The sequence below is a fragment of the Notamacropus eugenii genome, chromosome 5 (genome assembly GCF_028372415.1).
Source record: "Notamacropus eugenii isolate mMacEug1 chromosome 5, mMacEug1.pri_v2, whole genome shotgun sequence".
In the NCBI taxonomy this organism is placed as follows: domain Eukaryota; kingdom Metazoa; phylum Chordata; class Mammalia; order Diprotodontia; family Macropodidae; genus Notamacropus; species Notamacropus eugenii.
Genome location: NC_092876.1, coordinates 432745143 through 432763985, shown reverse-complemented (window position 1 = coordinate 432763985; position 18843 = coordinate 432745143). Strand labels below are relative to the sequence as shown.

The 18843-nt window shown below is 37.6% G+C and overlaps 1 protein-coding gene across 10 annotated transcripts in view; it reads right to left on the bottom strand.

Annotated features, from left to right (window-relative positions):
* CASK (calcium/calmodulin dependent serine protein kinase) overlaps positions 1-18843 on the bottom strand; it is a 436118-nt gene that overhangs the window by 129961 nt on the left and 287314 nt on the right. For all 10 annotated transcript variants that reach the window (XM_072615124.1, XM_072615127.1, XM_072615128.1 and 7 more), the window contains 2 exons: positions 12153-12275; positions 7653-7736 (listed from right to left, as the gene is read on the bottom strand). In XM_072615124.1, coding sequence (XP_072471225.1) covers positions 7653-7736; positions 12153-12275 — 207 coding nt within the window. The remainder of the gene's footprint in view (positions 1-7652; positions 7737-12152; positions 12276-18843) is intronic.

Here is an 18843-nt window from a genome sequence, read left to right as displayed (position 1 = left end):
GGTTCAAAAGCTCACTGAAGGAAATAGCTCTTTAAAAATTAGAATGGAGCAGATGGAAGCTAATGACTATGAAAAACCAAGAAATTACAAAACAAAACCAAAAGAATGAAAAAAAATAGAAGAAAATATGAAATATCTCATTGGAAAAACAACTGACCTGAAAAACAGACCCAAGAGAGACAACTCAAAAATTATGGGACTACTTGAAAGTCATGATCAAAAAAAGAGCCTAGACATCATCTTTCAGGAAATTATCAAGGAAAACTGCCCTCATATTCTAGAACCAGAGAGTAAAAATAATTATTGAAAGAATCCACTGATCACCTCCTGAAAGAGATCTGAAAAGAAAAACTCCTAGGAATATTGTAGCCAAATTTCAGAGCTCCTAGATAAAGGAGAAAATACTGCAAGCAGCCAGAAAGAAACAATTAGAGTATTGTGGAAATACAATCAAGATAACACAAGATCTAGCAGCTTTTATAGTAAGGGATCAAAAGGCTTGGAACATGACATTCCAGAAGTCAAAGGAACTAGGACTAAAACCAAGAATCACCTACCCAGTAAAACTGAGTATCATACTTCAGGGGGAAAAATTGTCATTCAATGGAATAGAGGACTTTCAAGCACTCTTGATGAAAAAACCAGAGCTGAATAGAAAATCTGACTTTCAAACACAAGAATCAAGAGAAGTATGAAAAGGTAAACAAGAAGGAGAAGCCTTAAGAAACTCATTAAAGTTGAACTGTTTACATTCCTACATGGAAAGATGTTATTTGTAAACTCATGAGATCTTTTTCAGTATTAGGGTAGTTTGAGGGAATATATGTGTGAATATACATATGTGTGTGTGTGTGTGTGTGTCTATGGGTATGTATGTGTACATTATATATGTGTAGGTATGTATATGTACACAGGTGTATGTGTGTATGTATATATGTGTGTATATATGTATGCATGTATCACACATAGTCAGAAGGTCAGCTGCATATGAAGGGAGAATACCTAAAAAAATAAAATTTACTGTTGAATGGAATGTACTAGGAGTTAGAGAAAGGAAGAGGTAGAAAGTAGCAAATCATCTCACATACAAGAAGGAAGAAAGAGCTTTTACCATGGAGGGGAAGAGAGAGGGGAGATGAAAGGAAACAATTGAGCCTTACTCTCATGGGATTTGGCTTAAGGAGGGAATAACACACACTCAATTGTATATGGAAATCTATTTTACCCTGCAGGAAGGCAAGAGGGAAGGGGATAGGGGAGGGAAGATTACAGAAGGGACAGCAAATTGGGAAAAGGGAAAATCACAAACAAACACTATTGTGGGAGGACGGGTCAAGGGAGAGAATGGAATAAATGGATGGCAGGATAGGACAGAGGGAAATGTGGTTAGTCTTTTACAACATAACTATTATGGAAGTACTTTGTGTTGTTACACATGTATGACCTATACTGAGTTGCTTGTTTTCTCAATGAGGGTGGGTGGGGAGGGAGAGAGAGAATATGGAACTTAAAGCTTTAATAACGAATGTTAAAAATTGTTTTAGCATGCAACTGGAAATTAAGCTATACAGGTAATGGAGTACAGAAATCTATTTTGCCCTACAGGAAAACAGAGGGGAAGGGGAATGGAAGAAGGGTGAGTAATAGAAGGGAGGACAGACTGGAGGCAAGGGTAAGATGGGGTACATGCTGTCCTGGGGTGGGAGTGGGGTGGAAATTTTGAATTCAAATTCTTGTGGAAGTGAATGTTCAGAACTGAAAAATAAATTATATAATAAAAATAAAAAATGAACTGGAGAAGTAAAAAAAAATTTTGAGAATTAAAGTGCAAGAAGTAAACAGACTAGCTTAAATATTGTCTCTTATTTTTTATTTAATACCGCGTTTCTAAATCAATTTTAGTTTTGAATACATTCCTCCTACCACTCCATCCATACTGCTTTTCCTTGTAACAGTTACAGATTAAAAAATGAGGAAAAAATAGCAGTTTAGCAACATGTCAACCATGCTTAACAGTACATGTGCTATTCCACTCAGAATCCCTCACTTCCACAGTAAGTGGAGGAAGGTGTATCTTCTTGACTCTTTTTTAGAGTCAAAGCTCATTCATATAATCACAGAGCACCTGAAGCTTTGTTCTTTCCATTGTTTTTGTCCAGCTTACTTCTCTCCGCATCAATATATGCCAATCTTCCCATGCTTCTCAGATGAGTCAAATTCATTATTTCATACCACATAGTGGTACTTTATTAAATTCATATAAATTTTATTTAGCTACTGCCCAATCTGATGGACACGTTTTGTTGACAGTTTTTTGCTATCACAGTAAGTGAAATTACTACACTGAGGTATACATGGGACTATTCTTTCTGTCTTTGGTCTCTTTGGAATATATGCCTAGGTAGTGGTAATTCTGGGTCAAAGAATATGGATATTTTTGTTATCTTTCCAGCATAATTCCACATTGCTTCTCAGAATGTTTGGATCAAATCACAATTCCACCAACATTGCATTAATGTGCTTGTCCTCCCACAACCCCTTCAAAAGCTGACATTTTCTTCTTTAGTCATCCTTTCAAATTTGTCGGGTGTGAGATAAAAAGTTGAGGTTATTTTTATTTGCCTTTCTATCAGAAAAGTCACGAAACTCTAATGCTTATGACTTGACTCACTATTTCTGTGACTCATGTATCTAAACTTCTTTCTCTGGCTACATTTCCCAACATGTGGAATATTCCCCATATTAGAACATAAGCTTTCGGGAGCAGGGATGATCCCACTTCTCCATTTGTATTCCTGTTGCCCAGTACTCAGTAGATGGCTAATAAATACTTGGTGACTGATCACTGATCTTTGACCTCTCTTTATTGATTTGGCTTCTTCCCTAGTGCCTACCAACATGCCCAGCTCTCCCCATCCTCCAAAGACACTTTCTTGGACACTTGTCATCTCCTTAAGCTCACCATTTTTTATCTTTCCTCTCTTTTGGAGCCAATTTCTATAGATATTTATCACTTCCATTTCCTCATCTCTCATTCACTTTGTAATTCCTTCAAACCTGGTTTTCAATCCTAGCTACTGAAATTTCTCTCTCTTTTTAAAAAAAATCTGTTGTATGTTTTTATTTCTTTTGTTAAACATTTCCCAATTACATTTTAACGTGGGTTGGGCCTGATTTGCGAGTTTTGCAGGCTGCATATGCAAGTTTGACAGCTCTGTGCTATTCCATATTATACTGAATTATAGTTGTACATTTCTACCAAAGAATAGTAGTCAATTTTCCATTCCTTAATCAGTGAGTATTTGCTTTCAAGATAACTAAGCTCTCCTTAGTACACTGGAGTTATAATGTCAATGTCCTAAATAAGGAAGCAAAGAAGAATTTATTAAGCATCTACTATGTGCTGGGCAGTTTTAAAATATTATCTTATTTAATTCTCACAACAATCCTGGGAGGTAAATGCTACTATTATTCCCATTATACAAATGAGGAAGCTGAGGCAGACATAGATTGAGTAACTGGCCAAGGATCACACAGTTAGTAAATGTCTGAGGCTATGTTTGAACTGAGGTCTTCCTGATTTCAGGCCCTGAGCTCAATAAACAGCCCCCTTCTTTCTCCATCTACTTTATACTGTGCCCATATTATGTTAGACACTTTCAAATGCTTTCAGTGCATTTACTAAACTGTTCTACTAAAAAGACTTACCACATATGGGGATCTCATATAAACATTTGTGGAATCTAATCTACACTTTTCAAATGGAAATTTAAAAAAATACTTTTCATCCCCACTTCAGTTTATTTATTTTAGTTTTCAACAATCACCTCTACAAGATTCTGAGTTCCACATTTTCTCCCCATCTCTCCCCTCCTCTCATCCCATGACAATGTATTTTCTGATGACCACTTTCCTCAATCTGCCCTCCCTTCTATCACACCCACCCTTTTATCCCCTCCCCTTCTATTTTCCTGTAGGGTAGAGTAAGCTAGATTTTCATACCCCACTGACTGTGTATCTTATGAAATTTCTCTTTCAAAAACTACGAATCATCTCATGGCTGCTAAATCTCATAGCCTTTTCTCATTTTGCTAAATCACTTTGCAGCTTTTTAGATGGTGTATCACACTCTCCTCTTGCATACTTTACTTCTGGTTTCCAGGACACTTTTTTTTTTGAGTTTCATTCTTTTTACCAAATATTCCAATCACCTTTACAGAACTTCAACTGCCTATTAAACAAGAAAATCCTCCAAAGTTTTTTCCTGGATACTCTTCTATTTTCTCTTGTGATCTTACCAGCTCTCACTGGTTCAAATGTTGATATTTCACCTCTAGACAAATGTCATCTCTATGCAGGTGCCTTTCAAATCTATTATATCCAGCATTAATATCTCTCCTGAACTAGTCACAGGTCATTCACTCACTGCTAGATATCTCCAAATGATTGGATATTGGATTCTTTATATATCAAGATCAACATATCCAAACAAGAGCTTATTATCTTACTCCCTGAACTCACTCATCCTCTAAGATTCCTTATTTTGCTGGGGACACTTATCATCCTTACGGTTGCACAGTATTGCAAAGCTCAACGTTGTACTAATCAAGAAGTTATAGTTTTAGGTTGTGGTTTTTAATGTGAAAACCTTATGAAAGTTAACTGTGGGAAGTTATTAGAGATCTTCATTCTCTAGAGACATATTCTACATTGTTCTCCTCCTTTTAATTGAATCAACTTTAAAAAAAATTGTATCACTATTTACCAAAGCAGTTAAAGTAAGTAGAATCGCTATATTACATTTACTAAATAAAGTTGCACACTGAGAGGCCTGGAAGGACTTATAAGACCTGATGCCGAGTGAAAGGAGCAGAACCAGGAGAACTTTGTGCACAGCAACGACCACAGTGTGTGAGAGTTTTTTCTGGTAGACTTAGAATTTCGTAATAACGCAAGAACTTCTTAAAAAAAAAAAAATCCCAGTGGTGGTTCTCTAAGGCAAAATGCCTTCCACACTCAGAGAAAGAAATATGGAAGTCATTCGCAGAATGTAGCAGATCATGTTTGTGTATGTGTATGTGTTTGTGTATCATGTTTTGATTTGTTATATGATTTCTTTCATTTATTTTAGTCTGACTACATAGCATGACTATAGTGAAAATGTACTCAATAGGAAAGTATATGTAGAACCTATACAGAATTGTATGCAGTCGTGGGGAGGGAGGGGGGTAGTGGGGGGTAGGTGTGGGGGGGATAAAATCTCAATTGTATGGCAGTGATTGTTAAACATTAAAAAACAATAAAAAAACAAACAAACAAAAAAAATAAAGTTGCACACTATTCAGTAACAACCAGAAGCAGATATAATTTGGGAAGCGATGCACAATAATGTTTGAAGATGAAGATTCCTTCTCATTTCATGTGAAGTACTTCCTCTTTACAACCCCATCCCCAATGCCAGCATATCCTCCTCCCTCCAAGATCTCAGAGGGCAGAGCTAACCAGGTTTGATGAGAGCTCTCGCTCAATGCCCTGGCCTACCCCTGCCTGTCCAGATTCCATAGGTCATAGGTGTGAGTTTCTTCAGGCCCCTGGTTACAATGTTGGACACAACTGCCCATATCACTTTGGTGACAAAGAGCTAACTATATCCCTTCAGTAAAATGAAGGACCACTAGGCCTTATGCAGCTTGTCCTACTACTATGCCCTCAATCCTTCCCATCAAAGTTAGACAAGTCAAGCCAATAGGTATTTATCAAGCATTTTCTATATGCCAGGCACTGTGCCAAGTTTGGGGAATAAAAATACAAGTGGAAAGAGTTCCTGCCCAATAAGTTTCAGAGGAAGAACTTAAAGCTATCTATAGTCATGAAAAAATGCTCTAAATCAATATTGATTGGAGAGATGCAAATCAGAACAACTCTGAGGTACCACATCACACCTATCAGATTGGCTAACATGACAAAAGAGGAAGATGATAAATGTTGGAGAAGATGTGGAAGAATTGCAACACTAATTCATTGTTGGTGGAGCTGTGAGCTGATCCAGCCATTCTGGAGAGTAATTTGGAACTATGCCCAAAGGGCTACAAAAATATGCATAACCTTTGATCCAGCAATATTGCTTCTAGGACTGTATCTCAAAGAGATCATAAAAATGGGAAAGGGTCCCACATGTATAAAAATATTTTTAGCAACTCTCTTTGTGGAGTCCAAAAACTGGAAATTGAGGGGATGCCCATCAAATGGGGAATGGCTGAACAAGTTGTGGTATATGAGTGTAATGGAATACTATTGTGCTATGAGAAATGATGAACAGGAAGACTTCAGAGAGGCCTGGAAGGACTTATATGAACTGATGCTGAATGAAATGATATTACACAGTAACAGCCACAGTGTGTGAGGACTGTTTGTGATAGACTTAGCCCTTCACAGCAATGCAAGGACTTAAAACATTCCCAAAGGACTCTTGAAGCAAAATGCCCTCCACCTCCAGAGAAAGAACTATGGAATCAGAACACAGAATGAAGCAGAATATTTTCTCTTGTGTTATGTTTTGGTTTGTTTTTTCTCATGGTTTCTCTCATTCATTTTAACTCTTCTATGCAACATGACTAAAGTGAAAATGTGTTTAATAAGAATATATGTGTAGAACCCATATAAGACTGCATGTTGTTTTGGGAAGAGAGGGAAAAGGGAGGGGGAGAAAATTTAAGACTTAGGGAAATGATTGTTGAAACTGATTACTGAAAACAAATAAATCAATTTTTAAAAAAGTTCCTGCCCAAGAGGAGAAGACATGAAGGCTTCCCCTCTTCCCCAACATGAGGTCACTGTAGAGAAGGTCCAGAAAGTCAGGAAGTGAGTCTACACTACTCTGGGACTTCTCTGACTTTCCCATCAGCCCTCCACCCCCTCCCATGACAGACTGTAAGCTTCTTGAGGGCAGCAACCATCTTTCTCTTTTGTACTTAGCATAGTACCTGGCACATAGTAGATGCTTAATAAATGTTTATTGATTAAATAGCGGAAGTCTGGAAGTGACAGTGGAGAGCAAGGGTCATTCTGACTACCTCTGGGGAATGCCTATGGATTAAGCAACCATCTGGACATTCCGCCTAGCATGGCAGCATCTTGGGGATTTTATTCACTTGTTTATTAATTGTTTATTTATTGTTGCTTTGCTAATACTAATTCTCACTTCTAGTATAAGATTATTTCCACTGAACTATATTCACACTACCTCTTAAAAATAGTCAGAACATATCCAGTTTATAGCCTAGGGAAAATGGTTACTTTAACAATAAAACAAACATTCAACAAAGGAGTACTGATTAGTTTTAAAGTTACTGAATTTTATCTTGCATGAAATTAAAGAGGACCAAGTAACATCTTTAACTTAGTGTAATGTATTATTCAGAACCACACTTTGTGATTATCTGGAACTACAAAAAGAATGTGATAAATCAAGAGGCCAATGAATCAAAATAAGATACCATGAATACAAAAAATAATATAATTTCAAATGTAAAAGTTGCTTTAGTTTGTATTTACGAGTGATTTGTAACATCTTTTTCAAATAGTTTACACAAGAAACTAGCTAGTAATGTTAATTAGGTTACTTTGTCTTCACTAATTTTTATAAATCTTACCTTTAGTTTCCTCCTTGCGTTAAACTTCCGCAGTTGTTCTACTGTTTCAGGAAGATGAATCTTGTAGGCATAGCGATCTCTCTCCTACAAGAGATTACACATTTACCAATATTTAATCACATGAAAAAGTTAAGAAATTTAATCAAAACCAAACTACAAAGTCAATACAATAGATGAAAATTAATATGTATTTTATCAAAAAGACACAAACTAGTTTAGTCTATAAAGAGGAAGAAAGTTCAGGATTGAAATTAAAATGGTATTTTGGATTTTCAATAATGAAACCAGAAAATAAAAACACTGAATGATTTTTGGTATCGTGCATTTTTAGTTTTGTAATTACATGTCTTAAATAACATCATTCATAATCATTGTGGCCATTTAAAATCGGATTTGGGTTAGTTTCTGTCAAAATTAGCAGATTAATTCAACCCATATGATATTTACAGCATAATCTCTGGCATACTATATAAGCTGTGTTATCCTCAGAAGTCTGCTGGCTATAAATGTACAATTTAAGCTAATTATAAAATCCTAGAATTAAGTTGACTGAGTTCTAATGAAGCCATGCTCGCTCTTTGCCCCTACTGCTTCCGTTATAGATGATGATGGTGATTTTAATAAACAATTCTAGAACTTTCCTGGGAATGGAAGTCCACCTTACTGGTTCACAGCTTGTACATTTTATTCTCCTGGGACATTTGGCCTTCAGTTCTGTAACACCTCCCCTCGTCTGGTGATCCTGCTCACAGTGGCTTAGCAAAAAAGGCTGTCAATTCTTTAACTGCCTGAGGATATCATTCATCTGGGTCAAGTGGGCTGTGAATTAATTACGGGTGTTGAGGTGCTTTCTTACTGTCTCCTTTCTTCTAACGTGCATCACCCTCCCTATTAGCCATTTCTGTTCTGTCCCCTAACATTGAAGGGTATTTTCTTTGGCAGAGAAAACAAACAGTATTAGAATCCAGGAGTTCTGCCTTTTCCCTTTGGTCACTTGTCCACTTGTGTGGCAAGCCCCATCCCTCCTTTGATTCATCTCTTTCCCAATAACTACCCTGTCCCTCCCCCAGTATGATTCCGTGACAGGCTAGTGATTTGTTTTCCAAATTCCTTAGCTATTTTCTCAGTGTATTCAGGGGGACTTTAGTATATCATGATGACAAAATTGCTTCTGTCCCACTCAACCAAATGGTTTTCATCATGCTTTCCACCCATTCCTCCTTCTTCCCCTTATAAGATCTTATGATCAAATTTACCTTCTTAATTTAGGAAGGAGTTCTGATGGCAAAGGAAACATTCTATAATAAAACTCTTATAAAAAACTCCATTGATTAAAGTTAAATAAACTAAACTTCAGTAATTCTCCAATGCCTCTAGAATTATATGCCAAGTCTTATGTTTAAATTCCTTCATCTTTGATTATCTTTCCCGATTGATTCTGAAGTACTTGCACACTGTACGTTCCAAGCCAAAGTGGGTTATTTGCTACTGCCAACCATGACATTCCATTACCTGTCTCCATACACTTATACAAAGTGGCCCTGTGAACAGAATACTGTCCTTTTGTCTGCTTCTGGGAACCCTTAGCTTAGGTCCGGCTCAGAGGTTACCCGTGGCCTTTTCTGATTCTCCGGAGCTGTCCGCCAGAAACAACTTTGTATTTACGTTATACATATCTTGTACTCACTTCTCTGGCTATAGTTGTTCTTCCTCTCCCTCCACCCCCCCATCAAGAAAGAAGAACATAAACTCTATGAAAATAGAGGCCACTTCATTTTTGTCTCGTGTGTCCCCAACACTTCACACACAGCCTGTCATGTAGTATGTGCTTACAAAGTGCATGGTGAATTGCACTGAATTCTTTCCTCAGCATAGAAGGAAAAACTGCATGTCCAAATAAAACTACTTTTCATCTTGACAACGTATGGTAAATACTTTGTAAATGATTTTGTCTTCTGGATAGAAAAACATGAAGCAATAACCTCTTCTGCCCTAGGCCAAATGCAAAAAAAGATACCATTTAGCAGTTACAAGAATATGATTTAATAATGAAAACTCTGAGTTCACTGTATCTAATAGAACACATAGAGCAAAATCTCTAATTTTCCCCAAGCTGAATCACAATACCCTCCCTAGAGTTCTACTACAATTTAAGTACACTGAAGATTTAAAAGACAGATAGCCAAGTGACTCCAGTACCTCTCTCTTTCTCTCATTATGCTCCAGATTTCTAGTCCCATATTTCTGACTGCCTGGGGGCCTGGATGTCTTCTTTTCCATTGTTTCCCATTTCCCTACAGTTGCCAGGTCCTATTTCCTTCCTGCTTCCTATCTCTCACCATTCTCATTGTCAGGCCGTCCATCCCTTCTGCCTGACATACTGCAGTCACTTTCTTAAGGGTCTCTCTCCCCATTTCAAATCACCTAGTCTTTCAGCACTCAGTCCAATCCCTAATGCAATAGCTTCACTTCTCTGTTAGAAAACCTTCAGTAACTTCAGTCGTCCGTAAGTCACACTGTTAACTCCAAATGGAGCACTCTTTCTCCTGCACCTACTCTGTTCACTGCCCCTGAAGGATCTCTTTTGCTTCACCACCGTATTTATCTCGCTTGGATTGTCCCTCACCTTCCTCCTGACTGACCCAGACCCTGCTTTGGCCTTCTAGATGCCACCAAAAATGTCTATTTTCAATGAAACCTTTCCCTGATTCCTCCAGTAATCTCCTACCTCCTTTGGACTCTTGTGGCATTTCAGAATGTACCATCAATCTGACAGTTATGAACTCCCTTGTATTACTGCTCTGTCTTATCTCAGTGCCACCTGAACATCCACTTGATTACAGAGCAGTGACGTTTTCCTTCTTTGCACGAAATCTGAAGTCAGGCTTCAAAAGCAGGTGGTAAATTTTTCACCTACTGTTAATTCTACAAATACTGGGCATACAACTTTTCTGCTCACCAATCACCAATGAATAATGAAAAAGGAAATACAGAAGAGTAGGAAATTATGATTTTGGATCAGTGACTTTGTTTTTCAACAGAAAAAATTGAAGACGATTATTTTAAACTCTTTTAAAAAGAACAGCATTATAAAGAACAGAAAGCCCCCCCATCCAATTAAATTTACTCATTTCTAAAACCACCATCCAAACTGATAATTTTTCTGACATTGCAATAACAAAATTTTCTCCACAATTTAATGAACCATCATATTATAGTACTTTGCTCGTCAATAAATATTTGATTTAAATAGTCAACAAATACTTATTGAGTATTAATCTGTGAAAGCTTGGTGCTAGACAGTACAAAGGACGTAATGGTCTTAAGGAGCTTACAACTCAGTTAAGGAAATAAGCCATGCAAAAAATAAATGTAACAGAATGCAGACGACAACATGCATACAGGACAATACAAACAAAATGCTGTCAGAATTTAGAGGCAGTGACCAGGATTTGCAGAAAGCTTTATGGGAAAGTTGGCAAACAGTGTCTTCCAAGAAAGTGATACCAATAAGTCATCCAGTTTGGCATGGAAGAAAGAAATGTGATATAAATTTGGAGAGGTAGGCTAGGACAGGAATGAAGAATACCTTAAATGTCAGCTTAAGGGGCTTACATTTTACCTTAGATGCACTATGGAGCCTCTGAAATTTTTTGAACAGAACAGTTATATGGTCAGTCCTGTATCTTGGAAATGTGTGTTCGTCCTTCCTTGCCAAAGAAGACCATGCCATCAGGGAAATGATGACATGACTTGCACTTGACTTTGTTTTGTTGTCTTTTTTGAGTGAGGGAAGGCTGTGCAGGTCACCAGCCTCACTTCTCCTCCAGAGCCTTCTGAATCCAGTGACCAGATATTCATCAGGATGACTGAAGATGACCCAGGATGAGGCAATTGGGGTTAAGTGACTTGCCCAAGGTCACACAGCTAGTGAGTGTCAAGTGTCTGAGGTGAGATTTGAACTCAGATCCTCCTGACTCCTGCATTGGTACTCTATCCACTGTACCACCTAGATGCCCCTTTTTGGAAGGATGGACTGGAGCGGGGAAAGGCCTAGAAGTCAGGAGACCAATTCATGCAGGTGAAAAGTGCTGAGTGAAGATGATAGCAACGTGAGAACAGAGATGGAAATTCAAGAAATATATTAAAATCAACAGGAACCATGGATTCATAGAAGTTGAGAGTCAGTTGGAAGGAATCTTAGAAAAACCCATACGCAAAAGGTATCCCCATCTATAACATATGTTCAACAAATGATCACACAGCCTCTGATTGAAAAGCTATAAGACAGAGGAACCCATCACCTCTCAAAAGTAGCCTATCCACTTCTGGATAGGTCTAATTGTTATGAAGTTTTTCTTGACCTCAATCCTTAATGTGTCCCCCACCCTGGTTCCCCTGAAGACTGATAAGACAGAATGTAAAGCAGCTGAAACAAAACTCAAATCCTTCTAAGCACAGAGTCCACTGTGTAAAGTTCTGACTCCTTTTTTTCTTTACCTTAAGCCAAGGATGATTAAGTGCCTCATAAACTGTTATCCTTTCAGCTGGATCTAACATCAACATTCGGCGGACCAGGTCTTTGGCACTTTCAGAGATATGGCTCCACTGCCTGGGATTCATCTGAAAAATATTAAAGATGAAATGATATAACTAATCATTTAAAGGAAAGAAGTATCCTCAATGATATATTAACAATTACTATAGTTCCATAGTGCTACAGTGTAAATAAAAGTACCAAAAAACCCCAACAACCTAGAGCCCATCTAAGGGCTTGCCGTGTAATGAAGGAGAGGTACAATACAATTTATTTCATTTTTGCATTGTATACTTAATTAAAAAAATCTTTTAAAGTTTGCCCATACTATTATATAAACTCACATATATTCAGAGTATATACCAGGTGCAATACTTACACTCTATTCCAGTTTTTAGTTCCTATCCAGAAAACATTTATTAAATGTCAACCAAATCATAAAGGCCTACATGATGGTCCCAACCCTAAAGGCGGGCTTCTATGAGAAGGACTATTCTCTACTAACTGAAGAAATGATCAGGGAATGCTTCAAAGGAGTCAGGTCCTGAGGTAAGCTTAGGAGAAATACAAGGCAGAAGTGAAAGCATGCCTGCCGGAGATGGAGGACAGCCTGCATGACCACAAACAAGGGCGGGGGAGAGAAAATCTAGCTTTGGGAACAGTGATGTCCTCTTTCAAAGGTCAGAGTTTGAAATCCATTGGTATTTCTTCCATTCTACGTAATTCTTGTTTGTGTCCTCCCATAAATCCTTCATAGAAGAGTAAACACATGGAGGCTGTATTCCTCATCTTTTAACATTGAAATGTTAAAAGTACCAGTGTAAAAATTGGGCTTATCCACATACTGTATCTTTTGCTGTCACTACATGATCAATCCACCACCTTTCTTGTTTGTACATTATTTGGACTGATACTTCTATGCTATTACTTGCTTACAAGTTACTGTTGGTGATGTGCTGTAGCTTACTTACAACAACCATGTGTCTCTCCACAGCTTGTTTGGATCACTTTCATTACTTGGAGATTGAGGAGTTAGCTTGTTAGCAGTTAGGAAGCAGCACCGGGATCACCTCAGGAATTTAGGGTGGTAAAGGGGCTTCTATGACAGGACTTCTAAACCATCTCATACTGTGCCTCAGCACCCGCTAAGGTAATGGGGGAAACTCTGCTTTTGGGGACTCAGAGTAGGGGCTGAGTAACTGTACCATGTGAATTTCCTGGGTATGCCTTGTCCTCTGCTACCTTGGGAAGGATCTGAGGAAGGTGATGTAATGCATGAGCTTAGGTACCTGACCACCATTTTATTTTATCTTTTCAGCTCTGAGAGTATAAGAGCCATAAGAGATCCTGGCCTTCTAGTGGTCAAAGCTGATTAAGGAGTTAGCACACAGGAATGATCATATCCTTGATCTGAGCATAATGCACAACTATTGTGCCACCATGATCCAAATCTCTAAAACTGCTCTCTTTATTATCACTTCCTTCAATCTTCTCTTCTGTTTCAATCCTCCAAAATTTTTTCTTCTTCTTACATTCCCTCCACTCTGTGTTCTTCCAATCTATCTCACTTTCTCTGGCCTCAATTCCTCCTTATATAGTCTTCACAATATAACTGGTCATAACCTATTCTTGAATCTCTATTACCAGTCTCTTCCTGACAAACCCTATTGGCTACCCCAACAACACATTCTGTTTCTACTCATGTGCTTTTGAAGTTTCTTAGACACAGTCATGTAACCATGTCAGCTGAGTTCATTACAAACACATATTATCGAGTTTCTCCTAGGACCTCATGGCTGCATGGCAATCCTTTTAATCTTCTCTGACTGATTCGATAGGAATTTCCCCAACAGTTATTCCAAACCTTCCCCTCTCTTCAGATTTCTTACACTACCCTCCTCCATTCCAATTAACAGAGGACCTTGTCTCCTCTTTACTAAGAAAACAGGTGCTATCTGCTAGGAATTACCCTTCTCCCCAACCCCTCAGTTTAATCCCCCATTTCATAATCACTCATTCTCCCCTTTGCTCCAGTGTCCGAAGAGACTTCTCTTTGCTGAGTTACCTGCATCCTGGATCCCTCTGTCCCCTTCCATTTTCAATTTTTCCTCTCCACTGGTTGATTCGTAGCTACCTGTAACAGAATGGATCTCTCTCTTTCCCCTGACTCTGCCATTTCCGCAAGCTATCATCTTACATCTCTTCTATCAATGCCAAACTCCTAGAAAGGTCTCCCACTGCATCCTGGGCCATCTCCAGGAGTCCTGTTCAATATCTGGTCACTGACCCAGATGGCTCTGGATGAGAAAGTGAGGCTGGTGACTCTGCACAGCCCTCCTTCCCTCAAATCAAAGTCAATTTCAAATCATATCATCATCTGTCTAATGGCATGATCGTCTTTGAGAACAAAGGACAAACCACAACACAACACAACACTTCCACATTAGTGAAGGATTCTCTCAAGAGCTAACAAAGATCTCTTATTACGTCTGATGGTCTTTTCTCACTAGACATACTTTTTTCCCCTTTGTACTTCCTGCTATTACTAAGTGTAGGCATTACTCACGTCTAACTTGGTACCTCTTCTCTTCCCCCAGATAATCTTTCCCCTAGATAATCACTCTATCCTTAGATAATCTGACCAATTGTAAGTTCGATGATCAATTTTATGCACATGATTACCAGAACTTGCCATGTAATCTGATTCCAGCTCTGTATGACCAGCTACTTGATGGACATTTCCACCTGGAACTCCTGTGGGATCTTAAAACTCAGTTATGGCCAAAACAACACATTCTATTTATACCTCACACAGCCCCCAACCATCTTGCCCTTCAAACTTTCTTATTTCTATTCATGTCACCATCATTCTTCTAGTCATCCAGATTCCCAACCTTGAAATCATCTCATCTTCCTCAAACTCCTTATTCATTCAGTTGCCAAATATCATTGTACTATTTATAGACTTTCTCTCCCATCTGTCTTTTATTCAGTCAACAAGCATTTATGACTAAGTGTATATTATGGGCTGAGTGATGAGGGCAAAGGAAAGATCCAGAGAAAGTACACTAGAAAAATCTCACAGAATTACAGAATCTGAAAGCTGGAAAGCAATTCATACCTGCTTAAGAATCTTCCTACAATTTAAGAAAGGAGAGAATTTTCTCAGATGTAGAAGGATTAACAGAGATTAAGGAAGGCTCAACTCAAGTTCTCTGGGCCTAAGAGCTAATGTGGAACAGTGGAAAGAGTACTGAACTTAGTAGAGGCACAGTTTTAAATCTCAGCTCTGTGTGCGTAACTACAGCCACATGACTTAATCTTTCTCAGTTTCTTGATGTGGATAATAATAAACCTGTAATAATTGTTTTTGTAGGCCCTTTGGAACAATTAATCTGCTATAATAATGCTCTCTATAAAGTAAAATGATGCACAAGGTCAATGGTCTAGTCACTGGGCAAATCAGTAATAGAATCAGGAAGAGAAAATGAATCTTAATCTAGTAATTTCTCTTCTAGAACATAAATGTTCCCTTTTAAGTCATGACAGAGAAATGAATTTTGACATATACTGTATTTCTATAGACTGTACTGTAAAGAGCACATTGTTTACTTCTTCCATTTCCCTCTGTAAATACATCCATGCATTGAGGGAATTAGAATGACTGTACTCAAACTTATGGCAGAATTGCATTCCCAGAAAACATTTCAAAGTTGAGATACTTTCCACTGAAGCAATGTGATAGACAGGAATCACATATCTCATCTACTACTGAACTCTAGAGAACAGTGACAACACACATATAAATTGATGTATCTTTCATCTCATTAACGTGGGTGTTCTTTCCAGAACACAGGTCACCATCCACCCATGCCTTCTCATCCTATGTGGCTCTTGTCCATACTTGCTTGTAAATTATGCAGTTAACTCTTTATGCTCCTAGATGATTGGCTGTCTTCTTTTCAAATCATGTATCTATATGGTGATAATCTTTACACAGTTTCTACTGCCGAGTTTGTTATTTGTAATGATGCTCTTTACTCACACCCACTGTGTCCTTCTGGTGACCCACACCTTAATTCCTTTGAAGCTGTGCAGCTTCCTGACTCAGTGTTAGATGGTACCCATGGAAGAATATTAATCCTTGCCTTTGCAGAGAACAAAAGATCATAAATTCGGAGTTAGAAGAGACTTCATAGACCCTTCATGAGAAACTTGTCGTCACTCGGACTACTGTGTACTCTGCCTTCTTTGCAGAGGTGGAGGACTTGGTATGGAACACTACATATAATTAGCTGATGTGCTGGCTAATTTTGCAAAACTTTTTTCCCCTCTTTTTGCATTATTTGTAATAAGATATAACTTTCTAGGAAAGAGACTGGGAAAAACACACTGAAATGTAAAAACAAAAGGTTGTCAATAACATTTTCCAAAAAAAAAAGTTCCAACCACTATACACTTGCTAGTCAATTCTCTATCCAATTCATCCATTCATCACACCCATAGTTTCTGGCCAAGATATACATTCTGACAGACCAGGTTTATGGAATGCACATCTAACATCACATCATAGCTTACATAAAGGAATGCTTCACCTGCGTGTTTTTTCCTGTGATAGGCCAAATACTTTAAAGTGATTAAAGATCTCAAGTTGAAGGTCTTAGTATTCCGATCTTGATGAATTCAGTATAATATTATTTACAAACAGGAGAATACAGAGGAAACTTACCACTCACAGGGAATATCTGTTACATCTTTCAAGAAATCTGGTGTGATTTTGTCACGTTCAGTAGATATCTTGCTAGAGGAGGACTTTTAAGATGGCATTTTATTCTAAAGAGTCAATTTTTATATAGTCAATAAATTAATAAACACAGAAAGACTCTGTATTTTTAATCTTTTAGTTAAGTGTGTTATTGAAAAAATGTGGCTGATTGTAGAATATTGTTTATAAACACCTGCCTGCTTCCTTCTCATACATTCATCAAGAATATTTTTGATGAGTATAAATAGAATGCTCATAAAAATTTTTATAGAGGTAGGAAAGCAGGCATGTGGGTAGGTAATTAACACTTTATTAGCCACTTTTTTGGGAAGGATAATAACGCCTGTGATTTTTCCCCATTGATGATTTGCATACTCTTTTAAAAAATATTTAACTACACTTAAGAATCTGAAGGCACGGGGTTAATCTGTTATTTAACATAACTCTTCATTTGTACTATACTCTCTTATAGTAAACCCATAGATTTGTAAATAGCTAGATTTATAGCAGAGTTCCAGGTGAATGACTCATCTGATAGCTCTTTAAATGGGAGTTACTGAGAAAATTCTTAGTCTCTAAGCACACTCTCCAATACCTTTATGGTAGCACAAGACATCTAAAATGGGACCAAATGAAAATATCCATATTTTATAAACTATGATTGTTGGTAATTGATTTATTGTTCCACATTTTACTTTTGTTTTACTATTTAGTAGTTTACTATATCTTATTGTTAACAACCAGAATTTGCTGAATACTAAGGCTAAATTCAGAAGAAAACATTTTAAGAGAGTTAAATTGTAAAATGATGAGCAGCATGGCTACATAAAATAGAAAGAAGCAGTGAGGGTAACTCAACGAAATCAGTTTTTAAAAAGCTTATTGAAAAACTCAATTAAACAAACTCATTCCAAGAGCTTTTCAGGATGAAAATGGAATAATAGCAACACAGAAAAAAAAAAAGGATTAAGAGTTATAATTATTTCTACAATAAACATTTTTTAAGCCATCAAGATGGTGAAGCAGCTACACTTGGACTCTAACACTGCAGGCCCATGTGCTTATAAAAAGCATTCTATAAGTGGAACTAGAGAGAAGATAGGAAAAGTAACTCAACTACATTGAGTGCACAAAGAAGGGATCCAAGCAAGGGGAGGCAAAACCATGTTTTGGACGATTGGGTCCCAGTGTATTCAAAAGGAAAATATGAAAAGTATGGAAGTGACTTTGGACTTTATTAATTTAGTAAAAAAAAGTGACTGAGAAAACAACTATTGACTCACACCTCTTTCCTACCTGTTTAAATTTGTATAAGAATTATCTATACTTAACGGAAATCCACCTTAGTGAGGTTATCTGTAGTAAACAGGCAGGCTTCTGCAAGTAGTATGTCATAGTAGACCACAATGAATCACATAAATGACTGAAAGAAAAAGATCCTACTGTGCTTACTGTTTGTCGATTATTTTTAAAAAGTATTTGGTTTGGAAAAGCAAAATGACATCCTAAAATCCTCTTTTGATATTAAGCTTCCTGATTATCAAAAGATTTCTTGAAAAATGTAACAGAAATAACCTTATTTGACAACCCTTTGATCATAAATAACAGGAGAGATATAAAACAAAGGGACAAATTGCTTGCAAAAGGTGTTTACCACTGCCATGAAGGAGGCTCAGCAAAGAGTCCAAGGTCAGGAGAAATGTCCCTGATACTCGTTTGTGGACGAAATTGGGCTGCTTGCAATAAAGCCCCAAAACACCACAGAGTCGCCTGGAAGCGATCTGTGACCACTCCAAAGTAAATGGACTAACTATATGCACAGAGAAGGCCAAGTGGATAAAAAAGCCTACTGCCTAGATTACAGTGCATAATTGGATGGTCAATCTATA